Below are 19,173 nucleotides of genomic sequence, written 5' to 3'. Positions count from 1 at the left end.
CTTGTGAAATCTGGACACTGCTGTTACGTACACGGTTTGTGCACAGCAAGCTCCCACAATGAGATAAATGACGCGTTAATCTATTTGGGTGGCGTTCACCGAGGTGGGAATGTTGACCAGGACACTGGGAGAACTTCCCACTCTTCCTTGGTTGGTGCTCTGGGATCTTTTGCCTTTCCCTGTATAGGTAGACAGCACCTCTCATCCAAAAGGTAGCACTCCCCACAATGCAGTGCCCCTTCAGTACCTGCACCAGACTATCAGCCTAAAGGAAGACTTGTATTTATATAGCACCTTTCACAACCTCAGGATGTCCCAAAGCGCTTTACAACCAATGAAGTACTTTTTGAAGTGTGGTCACTGCTGTAATGCAGGAAATGCAGCAGCCAATTTGCGCACAGCAAGCTCCCACAAACAGCAATGAAATAAATCACCAGATAATCTGTTTTAGTGATGTTGGTTGAGGGATAAATGTTGGCCCAGGACACCGAGAAGAACTCCCCTGCTCTTCTACTTTTCCATCCACCTGAGAGGGAGCACAAGGCCTTGGTTTAACAGCTCATCCTTACCTAAGAAAGGATATACTTGCCATAGAGGGAGTGCAGCGAAGGTTCACCGGACTGATTCCTGGGATGGCAGGACCGTCGTATGAGGAGAGATTGGGTCGACTAGGCCTGTATTCACTAGAGTTTAGAAGAATGAGAGGGGATCTCATTGAAACGTATAAAATTCTGACAGGGCTAGACAGACTGGATGCAGGGAGGATGTTTCCCCTGGCTGGGGGGGGTCTAGAACGAGGGGTCACAGTCTCAGGATACGGGGTAGGACATTTAGGACTGAGATGAGGAAAATTTTCTTCACTCAGAGGGTGGTGAACCTGTGGAATTCTCTACCACAGAAGGCTGTGGAGGCCAAGTCACTGAATATATTTAAGAATGAGATAGATAGATTTCTAGACACAAAAGGCATCAAGGGGTGTGGGGAGAGAGTGGGAATATGGTATTGAGATAGAGGATCAGCCATGATCATATTGAATGGCGGAGCAGGCTCGAAGGGCCGAATGGCCTACTCCTGTTCCTATTTTTCTATGTTTCATCCGAAAGACGGCACCCTCTGACAGTGCAGCACTCCCTCAGTACTGCGCTGGAGTGTCGGTCTGGATTTTTCTGCTGAAGTCCTGGAGTGGGGCTTGGACCCACGACCTTCTGACTCAGAGGCAAGAGTGCGACCACAACTGAAGCAAGCTGACCAATGGCAGCTCTCTGTAAAAGCAAGTTTCCATTCGGTGCATCTTTAGTCCATGGGATGGCCACCCAGAATCGGAGACCCACATTTTCATACTGACCCAAATAAAGCAGCTCGTGTTTTAGCAGCGGAAACGTGCGGTGCCAGTGTGCAGACGTCGCTCCCCCTCGATCTGAATTAACCCGCGGCGGGGAGTCAGGCCTGGAACGAGGGCCGCTGCTCGTCCTGTAGATGGGGGCCAGCTGCATCACTCAGCCGGAGGGGCCAACATATCGAGCAGCGAGTGTGTGCTCGGGAGCGCGACACCAGAGACTTCAGCCCTCGGCAATGATTCGGGAATGGCAGCAAAGGTGGGCAAGTCTTGCTTTGGTGCCAAGGGGCGCCCACCTGCCAACAGCAGACGTGCTGGGGTGCATGAGGCGGAGGTCGCTGAGCAAGTGAATGCAGAGTCCGGGTCTGCCACAACTGGAGGCAAATGATGAGAAGGTTCAGGGGTATGGGAAGCGCCAATGTTAGCGGGAGCACTGCCCCTGCTCTTCCTTCATGTCAGCCCCATGTGGACACTGGATGTCCCAAGATACAAAGCGTTCCATTCCCCCATCAGTGACCTCCCTCACCTTGATGAGCACAAAATTCCTCAATACCTCCCCCACCAATTCATTAAAAAAAAATCCCCGCACATTCCCCAACCAATCAAAGCTCGAAGCAAGGAGGAGAGTCTCACCTCGCACATCGCCTTCTTGGCCTTCTCGTCTGTGCCTCTGAACTCGCTCGCCAGTTCCTCATGCTCGGCCGTGAGCTGCTGCAGGTCAGATTCCAGCTTGCGTTTGAGGACGGTGGCTCCTTGGAACTGGGAAAGGGCGGGAGGGGGGGGGCAAAGTTCAAACTCCATGGAAAATCTGGGATTGTATCCGACGGCACTTCCCGCAGCTTCCCAGCCCGCAATCTCACCCTCGGCTAGTCTAGTCGAAAAACGGGACGTGAAACCAGTGGGATTTTCCGCTTCGGTGCTCCGAGTGCGTTGGGAATTCCGCAACCAGGCTGGAGCTGCGCAATTTCCCGTGGTGCGCGGTCCCACCGAGCGTCGGGAATACTGAAGCGGAAAGCTCCCCGGCCGCTGTATTTAGAAATAAAAAGCTGGATTTCCCGAGGCCCGCGCTCTGCGGTGGCAAGAGACCTCGTGGGTCACCGGTGCGCGCCGGAAAATCCCGGGCGCCTTGTCCCGAATGCAAGGATCCTGCCCACCTCCGCCTACTCTGGGTTCAGTTTGGCCGAACCCTATTTGAACTCTCTGCAGGCCTGATGGGAGATGCCCTCATCGGACGCTCTACCGATGGTTTTCAGGTCTAAAAAACCACGGGCCAAAGGCAACCACCTGGCTGGCTCATTGTTGGCCGCAGTCAGAAAGTGAAAGTACTCCACCTATCGGCTCCTGGCAGTACTGCAGGCCCACTCCCTCGTGGGTCATCCGAGCCCCCTGCCCAGTTCACCAGCTGCTCCTCCGGCCATCGTCTGATGGAATGTGAAGAGGGGAGTGGGGCCCTGGGAAGCTGGTACAATGCCACCCTTCTCAATGTGGCACTGCAATGCAATGGCACCTTATTACACAGAGTGAAATATTATGAGGACAGGACTAGGACTAGCATAGACTGGGCTTGTATTCCCTCGAGTCTAGAAGATTAAGGGGTGATCTAATTGAGGTGTTTGAAGATGATTAAAGGATCTGATAGGGTAGATAGAAACTATTCCCTCTGGTGGGAGAGTCCAGAACAAGGACCTTAAAATTAGAATTAGGCCGTTCAGGAGTGATGTCAGGAAACACTGCTTCACACAATGGATTGTGGAAATCTGGACCTCACAATGGATTGTGGAAATCTGGACCTCACAATGGGTTGTGGAAATCTGGACCTCACAATGGGTTGTGGAAATCTGGACCTCACAATGGGTTGTGGAAATCTGGACCTCACAATGGATTGTGGAAATCTGGACCTCACAATGGGTTGTGGAAATCTGGACCTCACAATGGGTTGTGGAAATCTGGACCTCACAATGGATGGTGGCATAGTGGTTAGCACTGCTGCCTCACAGCACCAGGGACCCGGGTTCGAATCCAGCCTCGGGCAACTGTCTGTGTGGAGTTTGCACGTTCTCCCTGTGTTTGCGTGGGTTTCCTCCGGGTGCTCCGGTTTCCTCCCACAGTCCAAAGATGTGCGAGTTAGGGTGATTGGCTATGATAAATTGACCCTTAGTGTTAGGGGGATTAAATACGTGGGGTTACAGGGGATAGGGTGGGATATGTGTTGGTGTGGGGGTTACGGGGATCGGGTGGGATATGTGTCGGTGCAGGCTCGATGGGCCGAAATGGCCTCTATCTGCACTGTGGGGTTTCTGTGATTTCTGTGATTGTGGAAATCTGGACCTCACAATGGGTTGTGGAAATCTGGACCTCACAATGGGTTGTGGAAATCTGGACCTCACAATGGGTTGTGGAAATCTGGACCTCACAATGGGTTGTGGAAATCTCGCTCCCAAAAAGCTGTTGCAGCTGAAGGTCAGTTGAAAATTTCAAAACTGAGATTGATAGATTTTTGTTAGGCAAGGGTATTAAGGGATAAGGAACCAAGGCAGGTAGATGGAGTTAAGATACAGATCAACCATGATCTAATTGAATGGCGGAACAGGCTCGAGGGGCTGAATGGCCTCCTCCTGTTCCTAATTACAACACAGACACATATGTTGAAAATTCCAAACACACAATGCAGAATTCAAATGGTTGTGTTATGTCTTCTAGCGCTCGTAGTGCTTTGTAAAGACGACTCTGGACTCGGTAGTTTGTAATTATAAACTACTGTTTTATTTGGGTTGTAATGGCTGCCTGCCGCATGGTGCGGGGTGCTATTTCCCAGTGCGCTGTGCGGCGCCTGCACACTATTTTCCCAGCATCGTAGTGCTGCTACACTTGAGTTGAGTGTTAGTACACTTGTACAATGTAGTCCCAACATAACTATGTAACAGGTTGCAAGCCCTCAGCCTCCACAAATAGCTGCCCCACCCCCTGCTCTGCTCTGCTCCCCACCAGCCCGCCTCACCTGTGTGTTAATCTCATTGTACTTGTCAGTCATCTCCATCAGCTCTTGCTCCAGGATCTTGCGTGCGCGGTCGGTCATGTCCAGCGCGCTGCGGGTTTCTTCCAGCTCAGCGGACAGCACACTGCAGCGCCGCTCGACCAGGCTGTACTGCTCGCGAAGCTCTTCGTGCTGCCGAGCGTCTTCCTCCATCTGGGTCTGCATGTCCTGGGCAGAGTAACACAGCTTGTTCAGGACCAGCACCACCATTCAGCTGCTCAAAGGAGCGACTGCAACACCGACAGTCTCTGATAGCACAGGCTTAAAGCAAAGCAAGACCTTGCATTTCTAGAGCGCCTTTCACCACGTCAGGCCGTCCCAAAGCGCTTTACAGCCAATGAAGTACTTTATTTAAAAATACAGCCACTGTTGTAATGTAGGATACGTGGCAGCCAATTTGCGCACAGCAAGCTCCCACAAACAGCAATGTGATAAAGACCAGATCATCTGTTTTTAGGTGTTGCTTGAGGGATAAATATCGGTCAGGACACCGGGGAGAACTCCCCGGCTCTTCTTCAAATAGTGCCATGGGATGAGTCACATTGGGAGATGGTAATGAGCCCTTGGCCTGAGTCAGGAGATGCAGTGTTCAGAATCCACTCTAGACAGTGGATGGAGATGGACTGACATTCAGTGAGATACCCGCGTCTGGTGGGTGCCCACCCCCTCATCGTTTGGGTTGTGGGAGCCCATAAAACCCTCCCGTCGTATAGGACCAACATAGAAACATAGAAGATAGGAGCAGGAGTAGGCCATTCGGCCCCTCGAGCCTGCTCTGCCATTTAATGCGATCATGGCTGATCATCCAAATTCAGTACCCTGTCCCTGCTTTCTCCCCATATCCCTTGATCCCTTTAGCCTTAAGAAATATATCTAACTCCTTCTTGAATATATTTAATGAACTGGCCTCAACTGCCTTGTGTGGTAGAGAATTCCACAGGTTCACCACTCTCTGGGTGAAGAAATTCCTCCTCATCTCAGTCCTAAATGGCCTACCCCTTATCTTTAGACTGTGACCCCTGGTTCTAGACTCCCCCGCCATCGGGAACATCCTTCCTGCATCTAGACTAACCACCCTATGGGTTGGTAGAAAAAGCAATAATCCTGAGGATTGGGAGCAGTTTAGGATTCAACAAAGGAGGACAAAGGGATTAATTAAGAAAGGGAAAATAGAATATGAGAGTAAGCTTGCAGGGAACATAAAAACTGACTGTAAAAGCTTTTATAGATATGTAAAGAGGAAAAGATTGGTGAAGTCAAGCGTAGGTCCCTTGCAGTCAGAATCGGGGGAATTTATAATGGGGAGCAAAGAAATGGCAGACCAACTAATTACATATTTTGGTTCTGTCTTCACAAAGGAGGACATAAATAACCTCCCAGAAATACCGCAGAACATAGGGTCTGATGAAAGGGTGGAACTGAAAGATATCAGTATTTGTAGGGAAATGGTGTTAGGAAAATTGATGGGACTGAAGGCCGATAAATCCCCAGGGCCTGATAATCTACATCCCAGGGTACTTAAGGAAGTGGCCCTAGAAATAGTAGATGCATTGCTGGTCATCTTCCAGAACTGAATAGACTCTGGAACAGTACCCATGGATTGGAGGGTAGCTAATGTTACCCCACTATTCAAAAAAGGTGGCAGAGAAAAAGCGGGGAATTATAGGCCGGTAAGCCTGACATCGGTAGTGGGGAAAATGCTAGAGTCCATTATAAAAGATGTAATAGCAGAGCACTTGGAAAGCAGTGACAGGATCGGACAAAGTCAACATGGATATACAAAAGATAAATCATGCTTGACTAATCTACTGGAATTTTTTGAGGATGTAACTGGTAAAATAGATAAGGGAGAACCAGTGGATGTGGTGTATTTGGACTTTCAGAAGGCTTTCGATAAGGTCCCGCATAAGAGGTTAGCGTGCAAAATTAAGGCACATGGGATTGGGGGCAAGGTATTGACTTGGATAGAGAACTGGTTGGCGGACAGAAAGCAAAGAGTTGGAATAAACGGGTCGTTTTCCGAGTGGCAGGCTGTGACTAGTGGGGTACCGCAAGGATCGGTCCTAGGACCCCAGCTGTTCACAATATATATTAATGATCTGGACGAGGGAATTGGATGTAATATCTCCAAATTTGCAGACGACACAAAGCTGGGTGGGAGGGTATGCTGTGAGGAGGATGTCATGAAACTCCAGTACGATTTGGACAGGTTGGGTGATTGGGCAGAAACATGGCAAATGCACTATAATGTGGATAAATGTGAGGTTATCCACTTTGGTGGCAAAAACAGGAAGGCAGATTATTATTTGAATGGCAATAGATTGGGAGAAGGGGAAGTGCAAAGAGACCTAGGTGTTCTTGTGCACCAGTCGCTGAAGGTAAGCATGCAGGTGCAGCAGGCGGTTAAGAAGGCAAATGGTATGTTGGCCTTCGTAGCAAGAGGGTTCGAGTACAAGAACAAGGATGTCTTGCTGCAGTTGTACAGGGCCTTGGTGAGACTGCACCTTGAGTATTGTGTGCAGTTTTGGTCACCTTACCTGAGGAAGGACGTTCTTGCCATGGAGGGAGTGCAGCGAAGATTCACCAGGCTGATACCTGGGATGGCAGGAATGACGTACGAGGAGAGATTGTGTCAATTGGGCTTATACTCACTGGAGTTTAGAAGATTGAGAGGGGATCTCATCGAAACCTATAAAATTCTGTCAGGTCTGGACAGACTAGATGCAGAAAGGATGTTTCTGATGGCCGGGAAGTCCAGAACCAGGGGTCATAGTCTAAGGATAAGGGGTAAGCCATTTAGGACTGAAATGAGGAGGCATTTCTTCACCCAGAGAGTGGTGAACCTGTGGAATTCTCTGCCACAGAGGGTGGTGGAGGCCAGTTCATTAAATATATTCAAGAAAGAGTTGGATATATTTCTTGAGGCTAAAGGGATCAAGGGATATGGGGAGAAGGCAGGGACAGGGTACTGAAATTGGATGATCAGCCATGATCTCATTGAATGGCGGAGCAGGCTCGAAGGGCCGAATGGCCTACTCCTGCTCCTATCTTCTATGTTTCTATGTATTAAGATGGTTATGGCCGTGGAAAGAGCGTTCATGTCGTGGCCTGTCAGACTGTTGATTAATCTGTGAATCCTTGTATTACTTCACACTATTCTCCAAAGTAAGAATGCGAAGATATGATGCCAACAGCGGTGGGAGATCTTTTTTTATCTTACACTTTGCAACGAGCTCTGTTACCACTTACCTGTTGCAAGGTGGCAACAGTGAGCTCGAATTACATTACACTGAAAATACGGAGGTCCCCAGGAATGCACTGAAGAAATAGCACTGTATTATCAAGAACGGAGGGTAGGGAGCTGTCTGCCAGAGGGGGAACACAAACCACAGGGCAGGCTTGTGCTGTGGACTCACTTTTTAAGGGACTCTCAATCCAAGAGCTGGTGCACAGCGCCACCTAGTGCATGTACAAGTGACGATGATTAGTCCAAAAGAGAGAAGGACATTTGTCGAAGGTGGGCTGTTTGGTCGAGTGGGGGAGCCGGGGAGAACGTTTTTAGTCTTGCTGTACGCTCTAAACCTACGTCAGCTCTCGAGAAGCTGGAATTGCAAGGCTGTTTTCTCTCCAAATCTCTCCTCCGCTGAAGGGCGACTATAGTTCCCTGGGTGTCAGCTACCCCCCGACACCTGCCCCAAACAGCCATTCTTCACGGGTAAATCTAGACAGTGTGTCAGCTGGTTATTCAACCGTGGGGAGCATCACAGCACAGCCCATGCATAAGCACTTTCCAATAGGGGGGGGGGGGCTGGTGGATTTTTTTTTTGTACCTCCTTCAACCAACAATGCAGTGGTCAACAATCTGGCTCGGATCAGCCAACTGAACGCAGGCTAGGGCCTGAAGCTAGAAGCTTCCTGATCTGGCTCAATACCACGTTAGGTACTTCACTGAGCGACTGGAGAGAGCCACGTGAGGCAGGATGTGATCGCCCACTCCTGGTCACACCCAGGTAACACACCACATCTGCTGCACGTACTGGAGTGTCGACTGACTGGGAACTGCTGGTCCTTTCTAGATTATACCCACACAGAATAAAGTCAAATATGAATTGAACTAGAATTTTAAATTGACTAATGTTTTATGAAGAGTGCTGGCTTATCCTCCATTTAGAGAAGTGTTCCAAGGAGACAGAACCGAGGTTTTGGCTCATTTGTTTGTATCGCCTCCGAGTCAGAAAGTTGTTGGGTTCAAGCTCCATTCCAGGACTTGAGCACATAATCTAGACTGATACTCGCCAAGGCTTCTTTGACAGCACCTCTCAAACCCGCGACCTCTTCCACCTAGAAGGACAAGGGCAGCAGGCGCATGGGAACACCATCACCTCCCAAGTTCCCCTCCAGGTCCCACACCATCCTGACTTGGAAGTATATCGCCAATCATTCATCGTCGCTGGGTCAAAATCCTGGAACTCCCTCCCTAACAGCAGCGTGGGAGTGCCTTCACCACACTGACTGCAGCGGTTCAAGAAGGCGGCTCACCACCATCTTCTCAAGGGCAATTAGGGATGGGCAATAAATGCTGGCCTTGCCAGTGACGCCCACAAATCCAGTGAACGAATACAAATAATTGCAGTGCTGAGGGAGTGCTGCACTGCCAGAGGTACCATGTTAAATAGAGCCTGTCTTGGCGGGGGTGGGTCTAAATGAGCCCTTGACACTATTTGAAGAGCAGGGAGTTCTCCCACTGTCCTTTCATAATCCAGCTCTCAAGTGTCCAGTGGCATGAAATCCCTTATTGTGTTCTGTGAAAATTCTCATGAAGATTCTCTGGGTGATTATAGTTAGCTGGAAATTATAATTTCCATTTATTTAGCGCCTTATCACATCTCTCAGAAACACCCCAAAGGACCTCACAGCCAATGAAATACTTTGAAATGCAGTACCAGTCCTTGTATAGTCGATATATTTACACAGCGGTAGTTATGTAAACAAGACAAAGGAAGTGATCAGGGGTCTCTCTCCGCCAGCCCCGATCAGGGGTCTCTCCCCCCAGCTCCGATCAGAGGCCTCTCCCCCCAGCTCCGATCAGAGGCCTCTCCCCCCAGCCCCGATCAGGGGTCTCTCCCCCCAGCTCCGATCAGAGGCCTCTCCCCCCAGCCCCGATCGGGGGCCTCTCCCCCCAGCCCCGATCGGGGGCCTCTCCCCCCAGCCCTGATCGGGGGCCTCTCCCCCCAGCTCCGATCGGGGGCCTCTCCCCCCAGCTCCGATCGGGGGCCTCTCCCCCCAGCCCCGATCGGGGGCCTCTCCCCCCAGCCCCGATCGGGGGCCTCTCCCCCCAGCCCCGATCCGGGGCCTCTCCCCCCAGCCCCGATCAGAGGCCTCTCCCCCCTGCCCTGATCTGGGGCCTCTCCCCCAGCCCCGATCAGAGGCCTCTCCCCCCAGCCCCGATCGGGGGCCTCTCCCCCCAGCCCCGATCTGGGGCCTCTCCCCCAGCCCCGATCAGAGGCCTCTCCCCCCTGCCCTGATCTGGGGCCTCTTCCCCCAGCCCCGATAGGGGGCCTCTCCCCCAGCCCTGATCAGGGGCCTCTCCCCCCAGCCCCGATCTGGGGCCTCTCCCCCAGCTCCGATCGGGGGCCTCTCCCCCCAGCCTCGATCGGGGGCCTCTCCCCCCAGCCCCGATCGGGGGCCTCTCCCCCCAGCCCCGATCGGGGGCCTCTCCCCCCAGCCCCGATCGGGGGCCTCTCCCCCCAGCCCCGATCGGGGGCCTCTCCCCCCAGCCCCGATCGCGGGCCTCTCCCCCCAGCCCCGATCGGGGGCCTCTCCCCCCAGCCCCGATCGCGGGCCTCTCCCCCGGCCTCCTGTCACTGGTGTTCCCTCCTGTCCGCCGGCCAGGCTGTCCATTTGGCCGGCTGCCGGGTGGGAAACGAGGTCTTGCTGTTAAGATCAGCAGGACCTCTGCGTTCCCGGCCTTGCTGGGTTCTTCGGCCCCACTCTCCCCATAATATTGTGGCCAATGTTTTTGAAGCTGTTTAACGGGGAAGGAAATTCCCAATGGCTGTGCTTTCTGCTGGAAGGACTCCTCCCAGCTCTGTCTAGAAAAACAATGGAATAACATATGTTTGTTAAAAAGAAAGAACTTGCATTTCTATGGCGCCTTTCGCAACCTCAGGATGTCCCAAAGCACTTTACAGCCAATGAAGTTCTTTCGAAGTGTAGTCACTGTTGTAATGTAGGAAACTTGGCAGCCAATTTGTGCACAGCAAAGTCCTACAAACGTCAACAAGATCATGACCAGATAGTCTGTTTTAGGTATTTGTTGAGGGGTAAACATTGGCCAGGATACTGGGGATAACTCCCCTGCTCTTCTTCAAATAGTGCCACGGGATCTTTTACATCCACCTGAGAGAGCAGACGGGGCCTCGGTTTAACGGCTCATCCGAAAGACGGCACCTTGGACAATGTAGCACTCCCTCGGCACTGCACTGGAGTGTCAGCCTAGATTTTGTGCTCAAGTCTCTGGAGTGGGACTTGAACTCAGAGGAGAGAGGGTACCATCACTGAGCCACAGCTAACTTATGGCCCTCCGCACAGTGTCATGGAGAGCTGGGCTCTCCATTCTCTGAAGCAAGTTAAGGGAAGCCGCTTAATCACCTTAGCCTGGGTACCAATATGGACTGTCCAATCATGGGTGGGTTCACCATTCACCCAGCCTCTCAGCTGGATTTTGTGAAGGCCTCAAATAAAAAAAAATAAAAACAGGATGGGAAGAAATTACAATAAAAGTGAGTGTATAGAAAGCGATTTCTATTTTCTATAATGGCTGGTTAGACTGCGCCTTCACTGGGAACCAAGACATACGAGAAATGTTCAAGCCATGCAGAGAATGGCCAAGATCCCTAGGGGGAAAAATTGGGTTGGTTTGTGCCTCTCGTTAGTGGCCCCGGGCGCAGCGCCGCTAACGCCTCCGCGAAATTCAGCAGGAGGTTAGCGGCGGCAGTAGCCAGTGTCGCCCTGCGCCGCCGGTGATGACATCATCGCCGTGCGCAGCGCCCCACTTATTCCCCCCTGACCTATCGCCAGACGATATGTGCGACAGGATCAGGGGGCGGTTTGGCAGCGGTGGCGGCGCAAGTTAAAGGGGCAGGTGTCGGGCGGCTGTTTTTATTTTGGCTGACTGCCAACACCTGCCCTCTTCCCCTTTTTTTCTTGGGGTGCCGGCCGCGATCGCTCAGCCCGGCACTCCTCTCGAGTGCCAGGCTGTTTTCCCGGCACCCCGCTCCCCGGTGGTCCAGCAGGGCCCCGGTGTACGCAGCACTAGGCCCCCCCTTTAATCAAGGGAGGGAGGCATGCATAACCACGGCACTACTGCTCGAAATTCAGTAGTAGCGTCCCAAGCAGGAGGTGGAGCGCTTTCCACGAGGGTGGGGGGGGGGTGCTAACTGCCCCAAAATGGGCGCCACCCAATTTTTCCCCCTTAGTGTCAAAGGATTGATTTATGAGGATAGACTATGGGTCTCTTTAACCTTGAAAGGAGGAGACTGAAAGAGGAAGTTCTAGAAGTATATAGGGTACCAGCTGGAGTGCCCGGCGGTGCCGAGGGTTTTTTGAGGGCATGTTGTTGTTGGAAGAGAGGGAGAGACTGGGGGGAGAAGAGAGAGACTGGGGGGGAGTGAGCGACTGGGGGGAAGGGGGGGAGAGAGAGAGAGAGGGAAAGAGAGAGGGGGAGGGAGAGAGAGAGAGAGAGAGAGAGACTGGGGGGAGAAGAGAGAGATGGGGGGGAAGAGAGAGAGAGAGACTGCTGGATTTAGTTCGGGATTAGCCTGGAGAGAGAGGGGGGGGAAGGAGCGCCTCAGGCCTGGCCCGATGGACCCCTGCAAAGGAAGGAAGGAAGGAAGGCGGCGAGCTCTCCCTCCCACCCCCTCACTCTTTCCCTCCCTCACCCTGTCTCTCTCCCTCCCCCTGTCTCTCCCTGCTTTACTCTCTCCCTCCCTCCCCTCTCCCTCCCTGCCCCTCTCCTCTCCCTCCCTCCCCCTCTCCTCACCCTCCCTCCCCCTCACCTCACCCTTCCTCCCCCTCTCCTCTCCCTCCCTCCCCCTCTCCTCCCCCTCCCTCCCCCTCTCCTCTCTCTCCCTCCCCCTCTCCCTCCCCCTCTCCTCTCCCTCCCCCTGTCCTCTCCCTCCCCCTGTCTCTCCCTGATTTCCTCTCTCTCCCTCCCTCCCCCTCTCTCTCTCACTTTCCTCCGAGCCCGGACGCGGTGAGCCGAAGCCCCCGTGTGCGGATCAGCACTTCAGGGCCGGCCGGTGCGCGGCCTAGCGCGTGAGGCCCGGCCCGACTCTCAGGTCCCGCTCCGGGCCGCCGCCGCCATTCACGCGCTCGCTGTCTCCCGCCCCGCCAGCCTTTACCAAGATGGTGGCGATGACAACGCTAGGCTCAGTCCCGTCGTGCCAACCTTTACCAAGATGGTGGTGACCGCAGGCCACTGGTTTGGAATCGGGCCCAGCGGGATGGGCGGGGCCTAGTTAGGGCGTGGCTGGCGAGGAGAGGCCGAGGCTTCGAGGTCTGCGGGCAGCTCATCCACTGCCGAGGGGGGGAAAGCCTGAGTCCCCTTTGCAAAAGGATTTTTTTTTCTTTTAAAAGCAACTTTTTTTTTGTTGGAAATCTATATTTCAAAATAAACACACAGAAAGTGGGAACAATAAATCAGTAGTTAGGAATCAAGATGGCGGCCACTCACCTCAGCTCAGAAGGATTAGGCCCGGCCACACACGCAATGAAATGCCCCCCGTGATGCACCGATTGGTCTACCATCAGGTCACTCAACTGTAGGATTGGTCAACCATCACGTCACTCAACGCTATCCCCTGTAGGATGGCCCGCCCACACACACAATGAACCCCCCCCCCCACCGTGATGCACCGATTGGTCAACCATCACGTCACTCAACGCTATCCCCTGTACGATTGGTCAACCATCACGTCACTCAACGCTATCCCCTGTACGATTGGTCAACCATCACGTCACTCAACGCTAATGAGTGGAATTTTGCCGTTTTTTGAACCTTTTTTGTATACTGTCCGAACAATTTTTGTCTGACCAAAAAGTAAATACACCTATTAGACTCCCCTAATGATAAGCTTTCTTTTGATATAACATATGTGTAGGTACGCTCTATAACTTTTGATTGTATAGCCGGACAGACAGACAAACAGACAGACAGACAAACAGACAGACAGACAAACTCTTTTATTTATATAGATTATTAAACAGCATAGTCTCCCATTACAACAGTGACCACAGTTCAAAAGTACTCTACTAGCTGTAAAGCATTTTGGGATGTACTGAGGTTGTGAAAGGCGCTACAGAAATGCACCTTCTTTCTTTCTAGATAAGGTTAATCTGGAGCATTAATTCAATAGGATATGACATCACTAGAACAGGGGGCAGAGGTTGAAACTGGTAAGAAGAAAATTTAGGGCAGAGGTCAGGAAAAAACTTCTTCATGTGTAGAGTGATCAACACTGTGTTTATAAGTAGGACAGCTAACGCCACTGAAACAGATTATCTGGCCATTATCCCATTGCTCTTTGTGGGAGCTTGCTGTGCGTAAATTGGCTGCCACGTTTCCTACAACAGTGACTACAGTTCAAAAGTACTTCATTGGATGTAGTGCTTTGGGACGTCCTGAGGTTGTGAAAGGCGCTATAGAAATGCAAGTCTTGTTTCTGGTGTATACAAAAACCTGCAATTCATTTATACATGGGTAGGTGAGGTGATGGGGAATGTTACTTTTTTTAAAGTTGTGAATAGATGAGTTAAGATAGGCGGTATGGCCTTCCTCATCGATATCCATGCTGTGATTTTGTTGTCTGTGTTGTATTGTAGACTAGCCTCATCAGGTGGTGGGCTCTGTTACTCCTGCAGCCTCCAGCTCTTGCCTCACCTTTGTCTGTTGTTGCATCTTCTTCAGTAGCTTCACCAGCTCGCTGTTGTTCTTGTTCCCCTGGTCCAGCTGGATCTCCAGCTCATTAAGGTCGCTCTCCAGCTTCTTCTTTACCCGCAGTGCCTCTGCGCGACCTTTCACCTCCGCATCGAGACTGGCCTGCATCGAATCCAGAGTCCGCTGGTGGTTTTTCCTTAAATGGTAAAACATGGACCCGAGTTTAGAAAGGACTGAGACGACTGCTAGATCCTTTCGACCAGCAATACAAAGAGCATAAAATGGCTACTCTTGTTCCCAGGTAATAAAGGAGATGCTGAGGGTCGACTCGCAACGTTAATTAAAAACTCCCAAAAATATCCAATGTAATAATCTCCTGGCTAACCTCCCACCTTCCACACTCCGTAAACTGGAGGTCATCCAAAACTCGGCCGCCCGTGCCCTAACTCACACAAAGTCCCGTTCGCCCATCACTCCTGTGCTCGCTGACCTACACTGGCTCCCGGTTTCAAATCTTCTATGGCCTCGCCCCCCCCTTCCTATTCTGTAACCCGCTCCAGCCCTACAACCCTCCCGAGTTCTCTGCGCTCCTCCAATTCTGGCCTCTTGCGCATCCCCGATTTTAATACCATTGGCGGCCGTGCCTTCAGCTGCCTAGGCCCTAAGCTCTGGAATTCCCTCCCTAAACCTCTCTGCCTCTCTCTCCTCCTTTAAGATTCTCCTTAAAACCTACCGCTTTGACCAAGCTTTTGGTCACCTGTCCTAATATCTCCTTATGTGGCTCGGTGTCAAATTATGTCTGATAACGCTGCTGTGAAGCACCTTGGGATGTTTTACTCTGTTAAAGGTGCTATATAAATGCAAGTGGTTGTTGTTGTTGCTCATATTCTCCCTTAACTTATTCTTTGTAAAGTTGCAGCGTTGCTTCCCTCCCTTTTGAATTCCCTTCCTCCTGCAATCTAAAGACTTTAAAAGCCTAATCTCGGCGTCATTCAATGACTGTTCCTTGATCTCCCTTGTCCTCTCCGCTACTCTTCTGAACCTTGGCTTTGTCCTGCCCTGTGAACCTGGGCCTTTCACTGTGGCTACTCAACGATAAATGGATCCTTCCACCTGAATTCACAACCTAGAGGTGGTTGCCAAAGAAATGCAACAACGTCCCGACAATCCTCTGACATTGCTGTGGACCGGAAACTTTCTAAACTGTTTGATAGGAAAACTGCAAGGAATAAAGTGCGTGTTTCAGACTTACCACAGGAGGGAGCAGATTCCCGACAGAAGTTATGGAAGATAGAAGAAGAGAAGGAGAGAGACGTGAGCAAAGACTACAAACAGACACTTCACTGGTAAGTGAACAGTAGAGGTTAATTCATTTTGGAGGAGCGACTGAACACAGTAAATTGTAGCCTTTTACAACTTGGGAGACAGTGAAACATTAATCTGAGCAAACAGGCACATAATAACAACAGCTTGTATTTATATAGCGCCTTTAACGTAGTAAAACGTCTCAAGGTGCTTCACAGGAGTGTTATAAGACAAAAAATTTGACAAAAAATCTGCCTCCTTTATGAAGACTGCCCATTGTACAGTCTCCCCGCTGACTCCGATTGTACAAGGTGCTCTGTGGTGCGGGGGTGAGCCACACCCTGCAGGAAAAGCCCCGGGTTTGAGCCCTGGTCCGTACTGACTTAGCTCATCGGTGCCAGGCAGTGGGGAGGCTGTGATTTACCTCAGCCTTCTTGGGCGGTAAAAAGGGAAAATTAGCCAGTGTTTCCTCCACTCTGATGTCGAGTCAGTCGCACCGCCCGCCCCCCGCCTCCGCTGGTCAGTATACAGGTGAGGACAGGACCAGGCTCAGCTGTGATGCCCCACAAGGTTGAACAGCCTGCCAACGTCCACTGTTGAGGGACACCCATGAAAAGTAGCCGGTTGGGCAAGAGGACAGCCGGCGCCCGTGGACCTGCACCAAGGCAGGTGTCAGCATCAATGGGAAAGGGGGAGGGAAGAAGAGAAAACTGTACTGAAAATCTCACTCCATCGTGATACAGGATTTTCCACTTTTAATTCTGTCTAAGTCAATTTGCAGCTTACTGTTTAGAAATAAGAAAAAGAACATTTCGACATTAACTGAGAGATGAAGCAGTGATTTAATCGCTCAATCCGCCGTTTGGAGCCAAGTTTGACGTCAGCCGTTAAAAGGATCACAGGAGAGATTGAAATACCCATCTGGGCCTTGGCATTCACTGGGCAGTCAGGAGAACATGGGTATTTCATTCACTGGGCAGTCAGAACATGGGTATTTCATTCAATGGGCAGTCAGGAGAACATGGGTATTTCATTCACTGGGCAGTCAGGAGAACATGGGTATTTCATTCACTGGGCAGTCAGGAGAACATGGGTATTTCATTCACTGGGCAGTCAGGAGAACATGGGTATTTCATTCACTGGGCAGTCAGGAGAACATGGGTATTTCATTCACTGGGCAGTCAGGAGAACATGGGTATTTCATTCAGTGGGCAGTCAGGAGAACATAATCCTTCAGAACAGCCGAAAAAACTCAGCAAAGTCGATCAAAACCCAGCAGAAGGCAATGATGTTGCAAACGCGCGGGCTGCGATACTGAAGATCAGACCGGGGGGACTGTACCCGCTGTAGATTGAGGAGTCAATAGGAGGACACCTAATTACCATGGGACAGGCGGGTGCTTCTTGAGGACCTGCCTGCCCATGGTTGGCATGTAGCTGGCTATTTGAGGGGGGGGGGTGAAGGGGAGAGTTACGTTGGGACTACCCTCTCCCCCACAAACTGCCAAACCCCCGTGTCTCCCCGCCCGCGACCCAGGCCACGACCCCCTCAGACTCCTTGATAAGTCTTTACATTTTTAAAAACTTGCCTGGCCCGATCCCCGATTGGTGGGGCCCATGTACACCTACACAGAGACCGCTGGACCTCAACTCACTCGCTGTACCGACCTCCACCGATACACAGGGTAAGTTCAGCCTGGGGATCGGGAACCCCCAGTGTAGGGAGTCCCCGCACTTAGCTCTGCCCCCACCCCCCCCTCCCCCGGCTGTCAAACAGGAAACTCCCAAGAAATGGCAGAGACCCAGCACAACCGTTTGCCTGGGACATTCCACCGATCCTCCCCACCACAGTCACAGCAGGAGGCCACCGCAATCACTCCAGGATTCTGGGGCTCGATACCTTTGATGCAAGTCAAGGTAAGGGGTGTGTGTGGGTGTATTGGCACCCAGTGTTCAGGTGAGCCCTCCCGGGCCAGTTATAGCTGCAGTCGGGTGTAAAGCTCCCTCTCCTCACTCTGAGCAAGCACTCGAAGGTTGGATGTAGTGCAGGATAATGTCAGATGGAGTGACGCTTCCTTAACTCTGCGCCAAAAATGCACCTGAATTTCAGCAGCTCAAACTGCTCCAATGTGAAATTTGTACTTTCTACCCTAGTTTCGGGGAAGGTTGCCAATGCAATGCTTGTTTGTGGAAGATTTTGGCCAATTTTGTAGACCAGGCTCACACCCACTAAGAATGGGTTAAATCTGCCCCCCAAATCATTTCATATCCGATTCTCTCATAGGCCGCAGCAAGAGTCCTGTTCTCTCGGTCTCGGCTAAATTGAAACACAGATCCCAGGTGTGAAAGGACAGTGTTCCAACTTAGTGCTGCACCCAGACCCCAACACTGTCACCGATTAAATATTGCAGTAAGTAGATGAGATTACCGTGTAGCCTCAAACTCCTCTTCCTTCTCCTGGATTCTGCGGTCAATCTCTGCCTTCACTTGGGTCAGCTCGAGCTGCAGTCGGACCACCTTACTCTCTTCAGCCTGAAACCAGGGAAAGTGCAGAGAGTCAATAAATGGGGGTCCACTGAGTAACTGGCCAAGCAGTGGTTCAGTGTACGGAACCGTAATACTCAGAGAGAGTGACCCCTGTAAATGTACCATAATACTCAGAGAGAGCGACCCATGTAAATGTACCGTAATACTCAGACACAGCGACCCCTGTAAATGTACCGTAATACTCAGAGAGAGCGGCCCCTGTAAATGTACCCTAATACTCAGAGAGAGCGGCCCCTGTAAATGTACCATAATACTCAGACATAGCGACCCCTGTAAATACTCAGAGAGAGCGACCCCTGTTAATGTACCGTAATACTCAGAGAGAGCAACCCCTGTAAATGTACCGTAATACACAGGGACCCATGTAAATGTACCATAATACTCAGACACAGCAACCCCTGTTAATGTACCATAATACTCAGACACAGCGACCCCTGTAAATGTACCGTAATACTCCGAGAGAGCGACCCCTGTTAATGTACCATAATACTCAGAGAGACCCCTGTAAATGTACCATAATACTCAGAGAGAGCGACCCCTGTAAATGTACCCTAATACTCAGATACAGCAACCCTTGTAAATGTACCGTAATACTCAGAGAGCGACCCCTGTAAATGTACCATAATACTCAGAGAGAGCGACCCCTGTAAATGTACCGTAATACTCAGAGAAAGCGACCCCTGTAAATGTACTGTAATACTCAGACACAGCGACCCCTGTATATCTACCGTAATACTCAGACACAGCGACCTCTGTAAATGTACCATAATACTCAGAAAGAGCAACCCCTGTAAATGTACCGTAATACTCAGAGAGAGCAACCCCTGTAAATGTACCATAATACTCAGAGAGAGCAACCCCTGTAAATGTACCAAAATACTCAGATGCATCAATCCCTCTAAATGTACCATAATACTCAGAGACAAGAGTCCTTGCACTTGCACCAAAATGCAATTTTATCTGCAAACTTGAAATTACGCTGTTGGATAAGATCATATAAATGCACGTTCATATG

The 19,173-nt window shown here is 51.1% G+C and overlaps 1 protein-coding gene across 7 annotated transcripts in view; it reads right to left on the bottom strand.

The window, feature by feature from the left end:
- LOC147102664 (putative uncharacterized protein MYH16) overlaps positions 1-19,173 on the bottom strand; it is a 589,631-nt gene that overhangs the window by 21,155 nt on the left and 549,303 nt on the right. For all 7 annotated transcript variants that reach the window (XM_085963368.1, XM_085963373.1, XM_085963369.1 and 4 more), the window contains 4 exons: positions 18,040-18,143; positions 14,311-14,503; positions 4,335-4,538; positions 1,970-2,095 (listed from right to left, as the gene is read on the bottom strand). In XM_085963368.1, coding sequence (XP_085819494.1) covers positions 1,970-2,095; positions 4,335-4,538; positions 14,311-14,503; positions 18,040-18,143 — 627 coding nt within the window. The remainder of the gene's footprint in view (positions 1-1,969; positions 2,096-4,334; positions 4,539-14,310; positions 14,504-18,039; positions 18,144-19,173) is intronic.

This window comes from Somniosus microcephalus, chromosome 21 (assembly GCF_052327205.1).
Source record: "Somniosus microcephalus isolate GS21.2 chromosome 21, FLI_Smic_1.0, whole genome shotgun sequence".
NCBI lineage: Eukaryota > Metazoa > Chordata > Chondrichthyes > Squaliformes > Somniosidae > Somniosus > Somniosus microcephalus.
The sequence above is the reverse complement of the archived record's forward strand: the minus strand, read 5'-3'. Positions and strand labels throughout refer to the sequence as shown.